This window comes from Piliocolobus tephrosceles, chromosome 2, assembly GCF_002776525.5.
Source record: "Piliocolobus tephrosceles isolate RC106 chromosome 2, ASM277652v3, whole genome shotgun sequence".
Taxonomy (NCBI): Eukaryota; Metazoa; Chordata; class Mammalia; order Primates; family Cercopithecidae; genus Piliocolobus; species Piliocolobus tephrosceles.
The window spans coordinates 83577848-83598387 of NC_045435.1; the positions used below are offsets into that span (position 1 = coordinate 83577848).

At 40.7% G+C, this 20540-nt stretch overlaps 1 protein-coding gene across 3 annotated transcripts in view; it reads left to right on the top strand.

The window, feature by feature from the left end:
- SFMBT1 (Scm like with four mbt domains 1) overlaps positions 1-20540 on the top strand; it is a 133042-nt gene that overhangs the window by 69056 nt on the left and 43446 nt on the right. For all 3 annotated transcript variants that reach the window (XM_023195554.2, XM_023195555.2, XM_023195556.2), the window contains one exon: positions 6865-6959. In XM_023195554.2, coding sequence (XP_023051322.1) covers positions 6865-6959 — 95 coding nt within the window. The remainder of the gene's footprint in view (positions 1-6864; positions 6960-20540) is intronic.

Consider the following 20540-nt stretch of genomic DNA (forward strand, 5'->3'; position numbering starts at 1 on the left):
GATAGATAGATAGATAGATAGATAGATAGATAGATAGATAGATAGATCATATGATAATTTACAAAATATTTTGAGGAAGTACTGTACAGTTTTCTACAGTGGCTGTACCATTTACATTCCCACCAGAAATATACAAGCATTCTTAATTCTCCACATCCTCACCAACACTTGTTATTTTTTGCCTTTTTGTTTATAGTTATTCTAATATGTGTGAAGTGGCATTTCATTGTAGTTCTGATTTGCATTTCCCTAATGATTAGTAATGTTGAACATCTTTTCCTGCATTTTCATTTTTTAAAAGAAGTGGAACATAATACAGTTTAAACGTCTTTTGTACTTCCCTTCTAATCTGTTTCCTTCTCTTTATGCCCAAAGGTAACTTTGTTGAAGTTGATACATATTCTTTTCATCCCTGTCTTTACACTCTTATATTAATATGTATGTATTCATAAACATTACACTACAAAGTTTTGTTTTGAAATCTAAGTTGTATCTAGCTGTACTTTTCATTCTGCACTTGCCTTTTCTGCTTGATGTGTGTTTTTGAGACTTATCTGTGTCAACAGTAGCATTCATTTCAACTGCTGTATAGTAGTATTCCATTGAAGGATTGCCATAACTTATCTATTCTACTTACTGCTTCCAATTTGTTGATAATACAAATGTTGCTATGATGAACATCCTTATATTTACCTTCTTGTGGTCATGTGGAGTATGGTTTCCCCTAGGGTATACTCATTCAGCAGTTTATTGGAATTTTCTATATAACAAGCATTGTTCTGGGCAGAGGAATACGTCAATCAACAACAAAAAAAAAAGAAAGAAAAAGGAGAAAAAAACAAAAACAACCATCTCTGCTCTTAGGGAGTTTATGTGAAGTGAGATTATTGGATTATAGAGTACTTGAGTCTTTGCTCACTTAACAAGAGTATTTTAAGAATCTAGGTGACAAATTCCTGACTTTATGGAGTTTATGATCTTACAGGTATATTGTCAATAGGAATGAATGCCATGAAGAAAAGGGAGGCAGAGCCGAAAGATGGATACTGTTGCCTTTCTGAAGGGGAACATTTGAGTAGAGACTTGAATGAAAGGGAGCATGAAGGACACTGGGAGATGATTCTTTGAGCTGAGGAATAACAAATGTAGAGACTTTGTGGAAAGAATATGATTAAAGAATGGCAAGAACCTCATTGTCACCCAAGTGTGGTGAGCATGGATAGTCTGGCTGGGGATAAAGTGGTAGGGTGGGCAGCCAGGGATCAGGTCATGTACAGCCTTTTTAGTGTCCCACAGATTTTAGATTTTAAGTGCAGTTGAAAGTTGGAAGATAATGTGGCTAGGCCTTGGACTAGAGATAGCCAATAGATGTGGTGGGAAGTGATTCGATTTGAGATATGTTTTTTGTTTGTTTTTAATTTCCGGGATACATGTGCAGGATGTGCAGGTTTGTTACATGGGTAAACATGTGCCATGGTGATTTGCTGCACCTATCATCTCATCACCTAGGTATTAAGCCCAATATACATTAACTATTTTTCCTGATGCTCTCCCTCCCCCATCCCCCTTGACAGGCCCCAGTGTGTATTCCCCCCTCCCCCGCCACTGATGTGTCCATGTGTTCACGTTGTTCAGCTCCCACTTATACGTGAGAACGTGTGGGGTTTGCTTTTCTGTTCCTGTGTTAGTTTGCTGAAGATAATGGCTTCTAGCTCCATCCATGTCCCTGCAAAGGACATACTCTCGTTCATTTTTATGGCTGCATGGTATTCCATGGTGTGTATGTACCAGGTTTTCTTTGTCCAGTCTATTATTGATGGGCATTTGGGTTGATTCCATGTGTTTGCTATTGAGAATAGTGCTGCATGAACATACGTTTACATGTATCTTTGTAATAGAATGATTTATATTCCTTTGGGTAGATACCCAGTAATGGAATTGCTGAGTCAAATGGTATTTCTGGTTCCAGGTCTTTGAGGAATTGTCACAGTGTCTTCCACAATGGTTGAACTAATTTACATTCCCACCAACAGCGTAAAAGTGTTCCTATTTCTCTGCAGCCTCAACAGCATCTGTTGTTTCTTGACTTTTTAATTTAATTTTTTTGAGACAGAGTCTCACTCTGTCATTCAGGCTGGAGTGCAGTGGTGTGATCTCTGCTCACTGTCACCTCCGCCTCTCAGCTTCAAGCGATTCTCCTGCCTCAGCCTCCTGAGTAGATTTGATTACAGGTGCACGCCACCACACCTGGCTAATTTTTGTATTTTTAGTAGAGATGGGGTTTCACCATGTTGGCCAGGCTGGTCTTGAATTCCTGACCTCAAGTGATCCTCCTGCTGCGGCCTCCCAAAGTGCTGGGATTACAGGCATGAGCCACCCTGCCCAGCCTATTTCTTGACTTTTTAATACTCATCGTTCTGACTGGCAATAGATGGTATCTCATTGTGGTTTTGATTTGCATTTCTCTAATCATCAGTGAGGTTGAGCTTTTTTTAATGTTTCTTGGCCGCATGAATGTCTTTTGTAAAGTGTCTATTCATGTCCTTTGTCCACTTTTTAATGGGGTTGTTGGGTTTTTTCTTGTAAATTTGTTTAAGTTCCTTGTAGATTTTGGATATTAGACCTTTGTCAGATGGCGAGATTACAAAAATGTTCTCCCATTCTATAGGTTGTCTGTTTGCACTGGTGATCGTTTCTTTTGCTATGTAGAAGCTCTTTAGTTTAATTAGATACCGTTTGTCAATTTTTACTTTTGTTGTGATTACTGTTGTCATGAAATCTTTGCCCATGCCTATGCCCTGAATGTTAGTGCGTAGATTTTCTTCTAGGGTTTATATAGTTTTGGGTTTTACATTTAAGTCTTTAATGCATCTTGAGTTAATTTTTGTATAAGGTGTAAGGAAGGAATCCAGTTTCAATTTTCTGCTTATGACTTAGTCAGTTCTCCCAGCACCATTTAATAAATAGGGAATCCTTTCCTCAGTGCTCGTTTTTGTCAGGTTTGTTGAAAAATCAGATGGTTGTAGATGTGCAGTCTTATTTCTGAGTTCTCTATTCTGTTCCATTGGTCTAGGTGCCTGCTTTTGTACCAGTACCATGCTGTTTTGATTACTGTAGACTTGTAGTATAGTTTGAAGTCAGGTAGGATTATGCCTCCACATTTGTTCTTTTTGCTTAGGATTATCTTGGTTATACTGGCTTTTTTTTGGTTTCCTGTGAAATGTAAAAGTTTGTTTCTAATTCTGTGAAGAATGTCTGTGGTAGTTTAATGCGAATAGTATTGAATCTATAAATTACTTTGGGTAGTATGACCATTTTCATGATGTTTTGATTCTTCCTGTCTATGAGCATGAATGTTTTTCCATTTGTTTGTGTTCTCTCTGATTTCCTTGAGCAGTGGTTTGTAGTTCTCCTTGAAGGGGTCCTTCACTTCCCTTGTTAACTGTATTCTTAGGTATTTTATTCTCTGTAGCAATTGTGAATGGAAGTTCATTCATGATTTGGCTTTCTGCTTGTCCGTTGTTGGTGTATAGGAATGCTTGTGAGTTTTGCACATTGATTTTGTATCGTGAGATTTTGCGGAAGTTGCTTTTCAGCTTATGAAGCTTTTGGGCTGAAACGATGGGGTTTTCTAGATATAGGATCATGTCATCTGCAAACAGAGACAGTTTGACTTCCTCTCTTCCTATTTGAATACCCTTTCTCACTTTCTCTTGCCTGATTGCCCTGGCCAGAACTTCCAATACTATGTTTAATAGGAGTGGTGAAAGAGGGCATCCTTGTCTTGTGCTAGTTTTCAAGGGGAATGCCTCCAGCTTTTGCCCATTTAGTATGATATTGGCTGTGAGTTTGTCATAAATGGCTCTTATTATTTTGAGATATGTTCCATCAATACCTAGTTTATTGAGAGTTTTTATTTTATTTTATTTTATTTATTTAGTTTTTGAGATGGAATCTTGCTCTGTTGCCCAGGCTGGAGTGCAGTGGCGCAATCTCAGCTAACTGCAACCTCCACCTCCCCTGTTCAAGTGATTCTTCTCCCTCAGCCTCCTGAGTAGCTGGGACTACAAGTGTGTGCCACCATGCCCAGCTAATTTTTTTTGTTGTATTTTTAGTAGAGACGGGATTTCACCATGTTGGCCAGGCTGGTCTCAAACTCCTGACCTTGTCATCCACCTGCCTCGGCCTCCCAAAGTGCTGGGATTACAGGCGTGAGTCACTGCACCCGGCCTATTTTATTTATTTGTTTATTTTTGAGACAGTGCCTCACTCCATAACCAGGCTGGAGTGCAGTGGCGCGATCTCAGCTCACTGCAACCTCTGCTTCCCTGGTTCAAGCAATTCTCCTGCCTCAGCCTCCCGAGTAGCTGGGACTACAGGTGTGTGCCACCATGCCTGACTAATTTTTGTATTTTTAGTAGAGACGGGGTTTCACCATGTTGGCCAGGATGGTCTCGATCTCTTGACCTTGTGATCTGCCCACAGCGGCCTCCCACAGTGGTGGGATTACAGGTGTGAGCTACCACGTCCAGCCTATTGAGAGTTTTTAACATGAAGGGATGTTGAATTTTTTCCAAGACTTTTCTTTGTCTTTTGAGATAATCATGTGGTTATTTATTTGTTTATTTTTGACATGGAGTCTCGCTTTGTCGCCCAGGCTGGAGTGCAGTGGCGTGATCTTGGCTCACTGCAAGCTCTGCCTCCCGGGTTCATGCCATTCTCCTGCCTCGGCCTCCCGAGTAGCTGGAACTACAGGTGCCCGCCACCACGCCCGGGTAATTTTTTTTATTTTTAGTAGAAGGGATTTCACCATGTTAGCCAGGATGGTCTCGATCTCCTGACCTCATGATCCTCCCATCTTGGCCTCCCAAAGTGCTGGGATTACAGGTGTGAGCCACCGCTCCTGGCATCTTGTGGTTTTTATCTTTAATTCTGTTTATGTGATGAACTACGTTTATTGATTTGCTTATGTTGAACCAGCCTTGCATTTCAGGGATGAAGCCTACGTAATTGTGGTAGATAAGCTTTCTGATGTGCTTCTGGATTCTGTTTGCAAGTATTTTATCGAAGATTTTTGCATCGATGTTCATCAGGAATATTGGCCTGAAGTTTTCTTTTTTTTTTTTTTTTTTCCGCTCTGTCATCCGGGCTGGAGTGCAGTGGCGCGATCTCGGCTCACTGCAGGCTCCGCCCCCGGGGTTCATGCCATTCTCCTGCCTCAGCCTCCCGAGTAGCTGGGACTACAGGCGCCTGCCACCTCCCCCGGCTAATTTTTTGTCTCGATCTCCTGACCTCGTGATCCGCCTGCCTCGGCCTCCCAAAGTGCTAGGATTACAGGCATGAGCCACCGCGCCCGGCCAGTTTACTTTTTTGTTGTTTCTCTGACAGGTTTTGGTATCAGGATGATGCTGGCCTCATAAAATGAGTTAGGGAGGAGTCCCTCATTTTCAGTTTTTTGGAATAGTTTCGGAAGAAATGATACCAACTCTTCTTTGTACCTCTGGTAGAAATCAGCTGTGAATCCATCTGTCCTGGGCTTTTTTTTTTGGTTGGTAGGCTGTTCATTGTTGCCTCAATTTCAGAACTCATTATTGGTCTACTCAGGTATTCAACTTCTTCCTGGTTCAGTCTTGGGAGGGTGTATGTGTCCAGGAATTTATCCATTTCTTCTAAATTTTCTAATTTATTTGCATAGAAGTATTTATAGTATTCTCTGATAGTTGTTTGTATTTCTGTGGGGGTCGGTGGTGATACCTCCTTTATAATTTTTTATTGTGTCCATGTGATTTTTCTCTTTTTTCTTCTTTATTAGTCTAGTTAGTAGTCTATTTTATTATTTATTTATTTATTTATTTATTTATTTATTTATTTTTGAGACAGAGTCTCGCTCTGTCACCCAGGCTGGAGTGCAGTGGCACGATCTCAGCTCACTGCAACCTCTGCCTCCTGGGTTCAAGCAGTTCTCCTGACTCGGCCTCCTGAGTAACTGGGATGACAGGCATGTGCCACCATGCCTGGCTAATTTTTGTGTTTTTAGTAGAGATGGGGTTTCACCGTGTTGGCCAGGCTGGTCTCAAACTCTTGACCTCAAGTGATCTGTCCACCTCAGCCTCCCAAAATGCTGGGATTATGGGTATTTTATTAATTTTTTCAAAAAACCAGCGTGCTTTGTTTATTTTTTTTGAAGGGTTTTTCGTGTCTCTATCTCCTTCAGTTCCGTTCTGATCTTGGTTATTTCTTGTCTCCTGCTAGCTTTGGGGTTTGTTTGCTCTTGGTTCTCTAGTTGATTTAGTTGTGACGTTAGGAGATCTTTCTAGCTTTTGGATATATTTTGAAGATAGTACCTACAAAATTATTCTATGGATTGGATATAAGGTATGGAGAAAAAGGAAGGGAGGCAAGGATAATGACGCTTTTTTTTGATTAAGCTAAAATATTTACTAGGAGTATTTTTCACTCAGAGAGTGCTAAGAAAGGATCAAGTTGAAAAAAGTTTGAAATGCTTATTAAGTATCTTCAATGTTTGACATTAGAATACTAAATTTCAGTCCAAAGTGATAGTAATGGTTTATACTCCCACCAGTTTTATATGATCCATTTGGGTGAAATCTAGATTTGGGTGCCTCTTCAGCAAGAGATAGCATGTCAGACCGCTGTTCTTTGAAGATTCGTTGACAATCAGTGCACTAAGGGCACCTATCATTTAAAAAACAAAAACAAAACAAAAAAACCCCACTTAATTATTTTGTGCAAAATCAGTCGTGAAGTAAATTCTGTAAAGTTAGGTTTATTAGGTTTATGTTTTTATACCTTGAGTTTTCTTTAATTGGGATTCACCTGTTTTTATTTTATTTTTAATTCTAGATGCCGGCTCTGGTATGGAAGAGATAGAATTAAGCTGGGAAGATTATCTAGAAGAAACAGGGTCCACAGCAGTTCCCTATGGGTCTTTTAAACATGTAAGCAATAACTATATTTGCCTTATTGGTGTTATATCCCTTTATTTCGAATCTCTGTAGTATCATTAGAGAATTTAAAGTTATTTTAATTTGTGGTATTTGAAAGAATTTAAGAGCGTTTTCTTTCCTCCTGCCCTCCTGCTACGCTTAGTAAGAACACTTGCCATATTCTTTTTTTTTTTGAGACCGAGTCTCGCTTTGTCGCCCAGGCTGGAGTGCAGTGGCGAGATCTCGGCTCACTGCAAGCTCCGCCTCCCAGGTTCACGCCATTCTCCTGCCTCAGCCTCCTGAGTAGCTGGGACTATAGGCACCTGCCACCATGCCTGGCTAATTTTTTTGTATTTTTAGTAGAGACAGGGTTTCACCATTGACAGGATGATCTCGATGAGCCACCACACCTGGTCACACTCGCCATATTCTAAAATCCTTTTTGGTTTTGTATATTTTCTGCCACTCAATGCATGACTTATCTTTTTGACCGTTTATGAACGTTCCTTTATTTTTGTCAAAAAACCTTGTCATAAATTGAAAAAAATTATTGCACTTTGTTGCATTTACTTTGTTGCATTCATTGAAAGTAATTTCAGTAGCATTATTTGCTGTCACTCTTACTGAGCAGAACATAAGTATGACATACATACTTACATGTCATATTAGTGACCTGTGCAGTCCAGTTTTATGCCCTAACAACCCAGTTTAATGCTTTGTCAGTGACAACATAATTGCCCTATGTAATGACTTTAGAATGTAAGAAAGTACCCCAAATTTTGTTCATAGTTTATATCTAGACCTAGGTTTTTTTCTGGTGGGGGGCAGTCAGTGTCTCAGTCCATCGCCCATCACAGCTCACTGTAGCCTCAATCCCCTGGGCTCAGGTGATCCTCCCACCTCAGCCTCTTAAGTAACTGGAACTACAGGTGTGCACCACCACAGCCAGCTAATTTTTAGTCGAGATAGTGGTTCACCATGTTGGCCAGTCTCAAACTCCTGGGCTCAAACAATCTTACCGCCTTGGCCTCCCAAAGTGCTGGGATTACAGGTGTGAGTCACTCTGCCCATCCTAGACCTAGTTTTTAACCTGTTTACTCTAACTCCCTCTTAAAACACACAGAATAATTAATTCTAAAACTACTTATTTCATATTTGTCATAGTCTGTTTGGGCTGCCATAGCAAAATATCATAGACTAGGTGGCTTAAACAACTGACATTTATCTTCTCACAGTTGTGGAGACTGAAAGCCTAGGTGTGTAGCTGCTTTCTGGTGAGGGCCCTCTTTCTGGCTTGCAGATAGTTGCCATCTTGCTGTGTCCTCACATGGTAGAAACAGAGCTCTCTGGTGTCTCTTCTTAAAGGACACCAATTCTGTTAGATCAGGGCTCCATCCTTCTGACCTCTAAATGTTTGTGCCTTTCCAAAATTTATATGTTGAAACCTAATTCCAACTGCAGTGGTATGAAGAGGTGGGGCCTTGGGGAGGTGATTAGGCCATAAAGGCTTTTTCTCATAAATGGGATTGCGCCGTTATAAAGGAGGCTTGATAGAGCTTGTTTGCTCAACTTCCACCGTGTGAAGACAGCAAGAAGGCACCATCTTTGAAGCAGAAAGTGAGCCCTCACCAGATCCTGAGTCTGCTGGAGCCTTGATCTTGGACTTTCCAGCCTCCAGAATTGTGAGCAGTAAATTTCTGTTGTTTATACATTTTCCAGTCTAAGATATTTTGGTATAGCACCCTAAATGGACTAAGACAGCCTTCATAAATGGCCTATATCCAAACAGTCATACTGGAGGTTAGGGTTTGAACATACAAATTTTGGGGTGAACCGTTTAGCCCATAGCAGTGTTCCATAGGGCATAGTTCTTTTTTTCTAGGATTTGTGAAGACACTGACGCACAGTCAGTGTTGTCTGTGATTTTGTGAGATTTGACCGTATTCTTTTAGCTGTTGTCTTTATATGGTAAAGAGTCCCACCATTCTCCTGCCTCAGCCTCCCGAGTAGCTGGGACTACAGGCGCCTGCCATCATGCCTGGCTAATTTTTTGTATTTTTAGTAGAGATGGGGTTTCACCATGTTAGCCAGGATGGTCTCTATCTCCTGACCTCGTGATCCGCTTGCCTCGGCCTCCCAAAATGCTGGTATTACAGGCGTGAGCCACCATGCCCAGGGAGTCCCACTATTTTTAGTTTTCCATATGTAAAAACCCAGTCATGTTACCTGCCCTTTTTGATTATTCTTTGTTCATTTATATCTCTCTTAAAGTGGTGAGAATTACATATTTCAGATAAGGATTTTATATCGTATTGAATTGATGAATCTTTTGTAATTGTTTTCAATATTCTTTTTTAACATGGAAAGCCTGTTTAGTGGTTATATAATACCTTTGAATTCTTGTTTTTGATGTTATTCTTATTCTGATATGTATGTACCCAAGCTTATTTATTTGTACTGATATTCAAATGGAGAACAAATTTTCTTACAAAGATTCTGGTTGTAAAAAAGTCATGTTAAAGAAACAGATTTCGGCTGGGCGCAGTGGCTCAAGCCAGTAATCCCAGCACTTTGGGAGGCCGAGACGAGCGGATCACGAGGTCAGAAGATCGAGACCATCCTGGCTAACACGGTGAAACCCCATCTCTACTAAAAAATACAAAAAACTAGCCGGGCAAGGTGGCGGGTGCCTGTAGTCCCAGCTACTCGGGAGGCTGAGGCAGGAGAGTGGCGTGAACCCGGGAGGCGGAGCTTGCAGTGAGCTGAGATCCGGCCACTACACTCCAGCCCGGGCGACAGAGCGAGACTCCATCTCAAAAAAAATAAATAAAATAAAATAAAATAAAATAAATAAAGAAACAGATTTCACCTCTTCCTCTTTGAATGACAAAGCCACCAGGAGAGTGGGAAACAAATGCAAAAACTTCTTTATTGTCAAATGTAGGAAATATTAGTAAATCTGAATCATAATCTGTGGTGAAGGGCTGCCAAATACAGTGAAAATCACGCATGGGTGTGGGAAGATTCTGCGATGGGATGCTTGTGGCTAACAGATCATAGGCAAAGCTGGTAGAACTCAGATCTCCAAATCAAAGGAGATGGATGTGCAGGCCTATGGCAAGAGTTTTACAGGATCCAGTTTGGAACACAGGAAGGAGGAATTAGAGATCGATCAGATTTGCAGGGAGAAAGCATCTCCAAGAGTGAAAAAGCCTTGCTCATGTGCATTCTGGTGGAAGGAAAGGCACCCACTGTGGGAAAGGCACTAAGTGTCTTTTTGTACCTGCATGCTCTAGGACAAAAACTTTAAACTGTTAGGGAAGGATTACAAACTCTTATTAATCCTGCGACAAAGATACAGACTCATTATACCCGCGAAATAGAATAGAAGGGAAAATAAGCCCTCTGTACCTTGGGAGAGGGATAGGAATACATACTGTAGCATTATGGATTCCCTGCTGTTGAGGTTGAGGGACAGGTAGAATCACTGAGAAATTCTCACCCTCTAGACCCAGGGGCACAGAGCCTCCAAGACTGTGGCTGAATCTCAGGGAGTACTATCCCCTACCTGTTCCTCACCACCAAGTTAGAGTGTTGAAAAATGGCGGTCTGTTGTATGGGAGAGGCAAGAGCATGGAAAGAGATGGTCTCTGAGGTGTAGTCACCAACAAAAGACCTAAATCTGAGGGTGGAACAGCAGACATTGAGATAAAAAGAAAAAACCTCTGGCAAATGAGCTATACCCTAAATCCTAGATAATACTAGAGGAATTTGGAGCCTGTGGTGTACTTGTGAATGCACCGTAGCAACAATAAAACACAAATCCAGCTTCACTTCTGACTAGATTAACTTAACTTTCTCTCTCAAACTAAAGGCCTAAGAAAGGAAGAAACATGCCCATTTCCAGGCACAAATACTATTTGCCTCAGTCTTGACTATTCTATACATAATGTCTGACTTGCAACCAAATGTTATGGGGCACATAAAGAAGCAAGAGACAAACAGCAAAGAGTCAAAAGACAAAGCAATCAATAGAACCAGACTCATGTGACGTAGATGTTGGAATTTTAAATAACTGTGATTAATATGTTAAAAGCTCTAGCAGAATAGGTGGATAACATGCATGAACAGAAAAGGAACTCCTGCAGACGTGGAAGCTATTAGAAAAAATGAAATAGAAATAATAGAAATGAAAAATGTGATAACAAAGTTGAATGCCTTTGGTAGGCTCACCAGGAGATTTGACATAACTGAGGAAAGGATCCATGAACTTGAAGACAGATCATTAGAAATAGCCCAGATTGAAATACAAAGAGAAAAAAAGAGTGGGAATTTAAGAGAGACCACAGCAACCAACAGTGTGAGATAATATCAAAAAGTGTAATATATTTGTAATTGGAATCTCAGAAGGAAAAAGAGCGAGGAAAAGATATTTGATGAGATGGACAATTTTCCAAAGAAAAGAAAGATACTATACCATAGATCCAAGAAACTCAGAGAATGCAAACAGAATAATTACTAAACAAAACCCGCCCAGACACATCACATTCAGACTACTGAGAACCAAAGAGAAAGAGGACAATTCTTTTCAGACACTATGCAACCTAGATAGTTGGATAAGATTTTTAAGATGTTGAAAGAAAAAAACTTAACCCGAAATTCTATATCTAGCAAAAATATCATCCAAAAGTGAAGGAGAAATAAAGACTTTTTAAAGGAAAACAGAAAGTAAGGAAATTTATTACCAGGAGACCTGCACTACAAAAAACAGTAAGGAAACTTCTTAAGACAGAAGGAATTTGATATAAGACAGAAACTTGGATCTATACAAAGAATTATGGTAGTGGTATAAATGTAGATAGATACAAAGTTCATTTTTTCTTTTTCTTTCTTTCTTTTTTTTTTTGAGACGGAGTCTCGCTCTGTGCCCCAGGCTGGAGTGCAGTGGCACAATCTCGGCTCACTGCAAGCTCCGCCTCCCAGCTTCACGCCATTCTCCTGCCTCAGCCTCCTGAGTAGCTGGACTACAGGCGCCCGCCACTGCGCCCGGCTAATTTGTTTTTGTATTTTTAGTAGAGATGGGGTTTCACCGTGTTAGCCAGGATGGTCTCGATCTCCTGACCTCGTGATCCGCCCGTCTCGGCCTCCCAAAGTGCTGGGATTACAGGCGTGAGCCACCGTGCCCGGCCGTATAGATACAAAGTTCATTTTTTCTTAATTTCAATATCTCTAAAAGATAACTTTGAAGCAAAACTAGTAGAAATTTACTGTGTGTGTATAGCATATGTAACTGTAATAACACAAATGATGGAGGATTGGGAGTATACCATTCTAAGATCTTTACATAACATATGAAGTGGTAAAATGTCATTTGTAAGTAGACTGCAATTAAAGATGCATATTGAAAACCTTTCGGCAACCACTAAATTAAAAAACATTGTAATATATATATACAATTTGCCATTTTAATGCTTTTTAAAAATTATTTATTTATTTTTATAGACAGGATCTTATAAAAGTAAGACCCTGCCCAGGCTGGCATGTAGTGGTGCAATCATAGCTTATTGTAACCGTGAACTCCTAGGCTCAAGCAATCCTCCCACCCCAGCATCCTGAGCATATAGGACTACAGGCATGCACCACCATGCCTGGCTAATTTTTTTTTTTTTTTTTTTTTTATAGAGACAGGGTCTCACTGTGCTGCCCAGGCTGGTCTCAAACCCTTGGGCTCAAGCAGTCCTCCTGCATTGACCTCCCAAAGTTCTGAGATTACAAGTGTGAGCCACTGTACCTGGCCTCATTTTAATAATTTTAAGTGCAGGCCGGGCGCGGTGGCTCAAGCCTGTAATCCCAGCACTGTGGGAGGCCGAGACGGGCGGATCACGAGGTCAGGAGATCGAGACCATCCTGGCTAACACAGTGAAACCCCGTCTCTACTAAAAAAATACAAAAAACTAGCTGGGCGTAATGGCGGGCGCCTGTAGTCCCAGCTACTCGGGAGGCTGAGGCAGGAGAATGGCGTAAACCCGGGAGGCAGAGCTTGCAGTGAGCTGAGATCTGACCACTGCACTCCAGCCTGGGTGACAGAGCGAGACTCCGTCTCAAAAAAAAAAAAAAAAAAATTATAATTTTAAGTGCATAATTCAGTGACATTAATTACGTTTACAATGTTGTACATCCATCAACAGAACTTTTTTTTTATCATCTCAAGTAGAAACTGTGTACACTAAATACTTTGTATTCTGTCCTTCCCTGACACCCTGGTAACCTCTCTTCTTTCTGTGTACCTCACATAAGAACTGTGTAATATTTGTCCTTTTTTGTCCATCTTGTTTAACTTAACACAGTGCTCTTAACATGTTTTCTATTTTCTTTTTAGTGGTTGCCCTTGAGTTTGTAGTATACATTTACAACTAATCCAAGTCCTCTTTCAAGTAACACTATACCACGTCACAGGTAGTGCAAGTAGCTTATACCAAAGTATTACCAATTCCTCCCTCATGTCCCTTATAACATTGCTGTCATTCATTAATTTATAAGCTGTAATATTAATAAGCTATGATCACCAAATACTTTGTTGCTATTATTATTTTGAACAAGCCATTATCTGATAGTTCAATTCAGAATAAGAAAAATTAAACTGGGTACAGTGGCTCATGCCTGTAATCCCAGCACTTTGGGAGGCCATGGTGGGAAGATTGTTGGAGCCCAGGAGTTCGAGACCAGGCTAATCAATGTAGAGAGACCCCATCTCTACAAAAAATTTAAAAATTACATGGGCATGGTGGCATGTACTACAAGTCCCAGCTACTAGAGAGGCTGAAGTGGGAGGATCACTTGACTCCTGGAGGCTGAGGTTGCAGTGAGCTAGGATTGTGCCACTGCACTCCATCCTGGGCGACAGTAGATTCTGTCTCAAAAAAGAAAAAAGAAAAATTAAAGGTTCTATTTTACCTTCTTTTATTTCTTTTCTGATGTGCTTCTTTTTTTTTTTTTTTTTTTTTTGAGACGGAGTCTTGCTCTGTCGTTCAGGCTGGAATGCAGTGGCCGGATCTCGGCTCACTGCAAGCTCCGCCTCCCGGGTTCACGCCATTCTCCTGCCCCAGCCTCCCGAGTAGCTGGGACTACAGGCGCCCGCCACCTCGCCCTGCTAGTTTTTTGTATTTTTAGTAGAGATGGGGTTTCACTGTGTTAGCCAGGATGGTCTCGATCTCCTGACCTCGTGATCCGCCCGTCTCAGCCTCCCAAAGTGCTGGGATTACAGGCTTGAGCCACTGCGCCCGGCAATGCTTCTTTTTTTTATGTAGATCTGAGTTTCTGACTGATATAATTTTCCTTCTTTGTAAAGAATTGGGCCGGGTGCGGTGGCTCGTGCCTGTAATCCCAGCACTCTGGGAGGCTGCGGTGGGTGGATCACCTGAGGTCAGAAGTTAGAGACCAGCCTGGCCAACATGATGAAACCCCTTCTCTACTAAAAATACAAAAATTAGCCAGCCATGGTGGCAAGCGCCTGTAATCCCAGCTACTGGGGAGACTGAGGCAGGAGAATCGCTTGAACCCAGGAGGCGGAGGTTGCAGTGAGCCAAAATTGTGCCATTGCACTCCAGCCTGGGCAACAAGAGCAAAATGCCATCTCAAAAAAAAAAAAAAAAAGGAAAAGAATTTATTTTAATATTTCTTGTAAGGCAGGTCTACTGGTGACAGAATCCCTTAATTTTTGTTTGCCTGAGAAAATCTTTAGTACTTTTTAAGGATAATTATGCTTGATATACAGTTCTAAATTAGTGGTTGTTTGCTTTAAATGCCTTAAATATTTCACTCCTCTCTGTCCTTGCCCGCATATGGTTTCTGAGGAAAGAGAAAAAAAAAACAAAAAAACAAAATGAGTGTTAGAGAAGGAATGTGGTTTTTTTTTTTTTTTTGAAGGAATTTTAAAATGCAAAAGAAAACCTTTGATTTTCTTTTCTTCTTCTCCTTTTTAATTTTTTTTAGAGATAAGAGTCTTGCTCTGTTGCTCAGACTGGAGTGCAGTGGTGTGATCCTAGCTCACTGCAGCAGGCTCAAGCAATCCTTCTGCCTCAGCCTCCAGAGTAGCTGAGACTACAGATGCCCACCACCATGCTTAACTAACTTAAAAATATATATATCTTTTTGGTAGAGATGGGTCTTACTACGTTGCCCAGGCTGGTCTCGAACTCCTGGCCTCAAGTGAACCTCCTGCCTTGGCCTCCCAAAATGTTGGGATTATGGCATGAGCCACCATACCTGGCCCAATATTTCTTATTCTTTATTGAGGGAACATGTAACAGTTTATTCAAAGTAATGATAGAAGCCAGGCACGATGGCTCATGCCTGTAATTCCAGCATTTTGGGAGGCCATGGTGGGAGGATCACCTGAGGTCAGGAGTTCAAGACCAGCCTGGCTAACATGGTAAAACTTCGTCTCTACAAAAATACAAAAATTAGACAAGGATGATGGTGGGTGCCTGTAATTCCAGCTGCTTGGGAGGCTGAGGCAGGAGAATTGCTTGAACCTGGGAGGCAGAGGTTGCAGTGAGCTGAGATTGCACCATTGCACTCCAGCTTGGGCGACAGAGCGAGACTCCGTCTCAAAAAACAAACAAAAAAAGTAATGACAGCAACAATTTATTTGATTATGTATGCTTATGTATAAATATATGCTAAGGCATGTTTATCTATATAAATGGTAGCAATGATACAGGGGAAGAAATGGCAAAATTAGAATTGTTATTATAAGGGTTTTTTTAAAATCACAAAGTGGATTTGCATTAGTTTAAATGTATATTGTAAGCTCTAGGGCAACTACTAAAAACAGTTAAAAAAATATAATATGCTAAGAAGGCAAAGCAGAATATTATAAAATGCTTATTAAAAACCACAGAAGGCAGATAAAGAGTGGAAGACAAAATAGAAACAAAGAACAAGACAACAAATAGAAAACACTAACATATGTGGTAGATATTAATCCAACTATATCAGTAATCACTTTGAACGTCAGTGGTCTAAATGCACTGTTAAAAAGACGGAGATTATCAGAGTGGATCAAAAAATATGACCCAACTATATGTTGTTTATTATAAAAGCACTTTAAATATAAACAGACATATAGGTTACAAGTAAATGGATGGAGAAAGATATACCATGCTAACACTAACAAAAAAAAAAAAGAGTAGGCCGGGGGCGGTGGCTCACACCTGTAATCCCAGCACTTTGGGAGGCCGAGACGGGCGGATCACGAGGTCAGGAGATCGAGACCATCCTGGCTAATACAGTGAAACCCCGTCTCTACTAATAATACAAAAAAATTAGCCAGGCGTGGTGGCAGGCGCCTGTAGTCCCAGCTACTCAGGAGGCTGAGACAGGAGAACGTCGTGAACCCAGGAGGAGGAGCTTGCAGTGAGCCGAGATCTCGCCACTGCACTCCTGCCTGGGCAACAGAGCGAGACTCTGTCTCAAAAACAAACAAAAAAGAGTAGGTAGCTGTATTAATGTCAGACAGAGCTGACTTCAAAGCAAGGAAAGTTATCAGGGATAAAGAAAAGTGTTATGCCTATATTCCCGGCACTTTGGGAGGCCAAGGTGGTTGGATCATCTGAGGCTGAGAGTTCGAGACCAGCCTGACCAACATGGAGAAACACCATCTCTACTGAAAATACAAAATTAGCTGGGTGTGGTGGCACATGCCTGTAATCCCAGCTACTCAGGAAGGCTGAGGCAGGAGAATCGCTTGAATCTGGGAGGTGGAGGTTGCGGTGAGCCGAGATCACGCCACTGCACTCCAGCCTGGGCAACAAGAGCGAAACTCAGTCTCAAAAAAAAAAGGACATTACATAATAATAAAGGGGTCAGTTCTTCAAGAAGACATACTAGTCCTTAAAATGTATGCACCTGACAACAGAACGTAAAAATACACGAGTCAAAACCTGATAGAACTGCGAGGAGAAACAAATGGATTCAATATTATTAGTCGGAAAATTCAACACTCTCCTATCAAAAATGGACAGATCCAGCAGGCAGAAAATCAGTAAGGACATTGTTGAGCTCTGCAACACCATCAATCAACTGAATATAATGGACATCTATAGACTCGTTCAACAACAGCAGAAGACACATTCTTCTAAAGCTCACATGGAACATTCACAAACATAGACCACACTCTGGCCCACAAAGCACACCTTAACAAATTTAAAATAATAGAAATCATACAGTGTGCCCTCAGACCACAGTGAAATTAAACTAGAAATCAATAACAAAAAGATAGCTGGAAAGTCCCTAGTTACTTAGAGATTAAACAACACACTTGTAAATAACGCATGGATAAAGGAAGCAATCTCAGGGGAAACTTTGAAATATTTGGAACTAAATGAAAATACAGTAACATCAAAAACGTAAAATGTCTAGGATTAAATGTAAAAAAAATTGCAAGGGGGCTGGGTGCAGTGGCTCACACCTGTAATCCCAGCACTTTGGGAGGCCAAGGTGGGAGAAGTTGCTTGAGTCCAAGAATGTGAGACCAGCATGGGCAATATAGTGAGACCTTTTCTACAAAAAAAAAAAAAAAAAAATTAAAAATTAGCCAGGCATGGTGGAGCACACTTGTAATCCTGGTTACATCAGAGACTGGGGCAGGGGGATCCTTTGAGCCCAGGAAACAGAGGTGCAGTGACCCAAGATTGTGCCGCTGTACTTCAGTCTGGCGGCAGAATGAGAGACCCTGTTTCCAAAAATATTAATAATAATTGTAAGGAAACTCCAATTCATTATCGATGTAAAATAAAGACCTTTATACATGAAGGGATACACCTTGTTCATGTAATGAGAGAGTCATTATTGGAAAGATCCCTCACTAGGTCTGTAGATTTACTGCAAACAAATTAAATTCCAAGAAATACATGTATACATAATATTAGGTAGAAATTGAAAAACTGATTCTGATTTTTATATGGGTGTATCATGGATCAAGCACAGCCAGACACACCTAAGGAGTAAGACAAAATGAGAAGACTTGCTATACTGAATACTGAGTTTAATTAGGATAGCATAGTGCTCCTCTAAGGAAAAGTAAATCAGACACAGATTCACTTTTGTAGGCACACTTGATTTCTTACAAAGGTGATGACTTATAGTGGTCAAGAAAAGTGCTGGTTTAATTGTATACACATGTTGAAACAAATAAAACCTTACCCATATTTAACTTCGTATTAACTTCATTAATTCCAGGTGAATGTTAGTTCTAACTATGATAGGCTTCCAGATAATAATATAGTTTATTGTATTTATGACCTTTAAGGATAGGAAAAGATTTGTTTAACAATACGGAAAAAGGGTCTGGGTGTGATGTCTCATGCCTGTGATCCCAGCACTTCGGGAGGCCGAGGCAGGCAGATTGCCTGAGGTCAGGAATTCTGAGACCAGCCTAGACAACATGGTGAAACCCCATCTCTACTAAAAATACAAAACAGCCGGGCATGGTGGTGCACGCCTGTAGTCCCAACTACTCAGGAGACAGAGGCAGGAGAATCACTTGAGCCCGGGAGGCAGAGGTTGCAGCGAGCTGATATTGCACCACTGCACTCCAGCCTGGGCGGCAGAAGGAGATTCTGTCTCAGGGAAAAAAAAAACAAAAAAAAAAACCCAAAAAATGTATATACATAGAAAAAGCACTACTTTTTAAGGAAAAATATTGATAAATTAGACTACAATAAATTTAAGAACTTCTGTTTATCAAAAGACATCATAGTGAAAATGAGAAAAATATTTGCAACACAAACAACTGTCAGAGAACTGATGTCCACAATATAGACTGAATTTAAAAATGTGTAAGGAACTTAAGCATTTCCCAGAAGAAGAAATCTAAATGACTAATAAATATAAAGGTTATCAACTTAATAATCAGATAATGCAAATTAAAATTACAGTAAGATACATGACACACCTTCCAAAATGGTTAAAAGTGAAAAAGGGGGCCGGGCGTGGTGGCTCACGCCTGTAATCCCAGCACTTTGGGAGACCGAGGCAGGCGGATCACAAGGTCAGGAGATCGAGACCATCCTAGCTGACATGATGAAACCCCATCTCCACTAAAAATACAAAAAATTAACCAGGCGTGGTGGTGGGCTCCTGTAGTCCCAGCTACTCGGGAGGCTGAGGCAGGAGAATGGCGTGAGTCCAGGAGGCGGAGGTTGCAGTGAGCCTAGATCACGCCACTGCACTCCAGCCTGGGCGACAGAGTGAGGCTCCATCTCAAAAAAAAAAAAAAAAAAAGTGAAAAAGACTGAAGAAAATACGAAAATGTTGGTTAGAATGGAGCAAAAGGAGCCAGGCATGGTGAATCAAGCCTGTAATCCCAGCACTTTAGGAGGCTGAGGCAGGTGGATTGCTTGAGGCCAAGAGTTTGAGACCAGCCTGACCAATATGGTGAAACCTTGTTGCTACAAAAAATACAAAAATTAACCAGGTGTGGTGGCACATGCCTGTGGTCCTAGCTACTTGGGAGGAATGAGAATCACTTGAACCTGAAAGGTAGAGTTTGCAGTGAGCCGAGATCACTCCACTGCAGTCCAGCCTGGGTGACAGAGCGAGACTCTTTGTATCAAAAAAAAAAAAAAAAAAAGTGGAGCAAAAGGATTTATCACATGCTATTGGGAAACTAAATTGGTACAACTACTTTGGAAAACAGTTTGGTTATCTATTTTAGAAATTCATGTCTGTATGTACCAAGAGACAAGCAAAAATGTTTATGGCATCATTATTTGTAGCTTCCCAAAACTGTGAACTGCCCAAATACCTAGTAACTAGTAGAAGTGGAATGAATACATTGTGACGTATTCATGTAAGTAACGTTCGACAAGAGAAGCTCCACTCAAAAAATATTCATACTGCATAATTTCATTAACATAGTATGGAAACATAGTCGATATTAGCCATAGTGTTTAGGATAGTGATAGAACAGGTAGTGACTAGCGGGGCAAGACTTTTCACACAGAATATGAGACTTTCCCTCTCTGGCTGTCTCCAGGATTCCACTTGCATTTTCCAGTGGCTGTGGTTGCCATATTGCATTTATTTGTCATGTCTTCATAGTCTCCTCTGGTATATGACAGTTCCTCGTTGTTTCTTTGTCTTTCATGGACTTGACATTTTTGATGAGCCTATATTGCATGTCAGTTATTTGTGGAATATTCCTCAATTTGGATTTGTTTTTTTCTCATGATTGGATTGAATTTGTGCAGATTTGGCAATAATGTTGTAGGAATGATATTGTAGTTATCTTGTATGAAATCAGAGATATATGATATTGATACAAACTTTGGTTAGTTACATAACATCTGCTAGATTTTTTCACTGTAATGTTCTGTTTTCCCCTTTGCAGTTAACAAGAATCTTACTGGGAGAACCTTTGAGATTTTGCAGATACCCTGTTTCTCATCATAGTATTTTAGAATCCATCAATAATTCTTGCCTGCAATGTTTATCTCTTTTTTTATTTTTATTTTTTTAATCTTCCTCTCCTCTCCCCTCCCCTCCCCTCCTCTCCCCTCCTCTCCCCTCCTCTCCTCTCCTCTCCCCTCC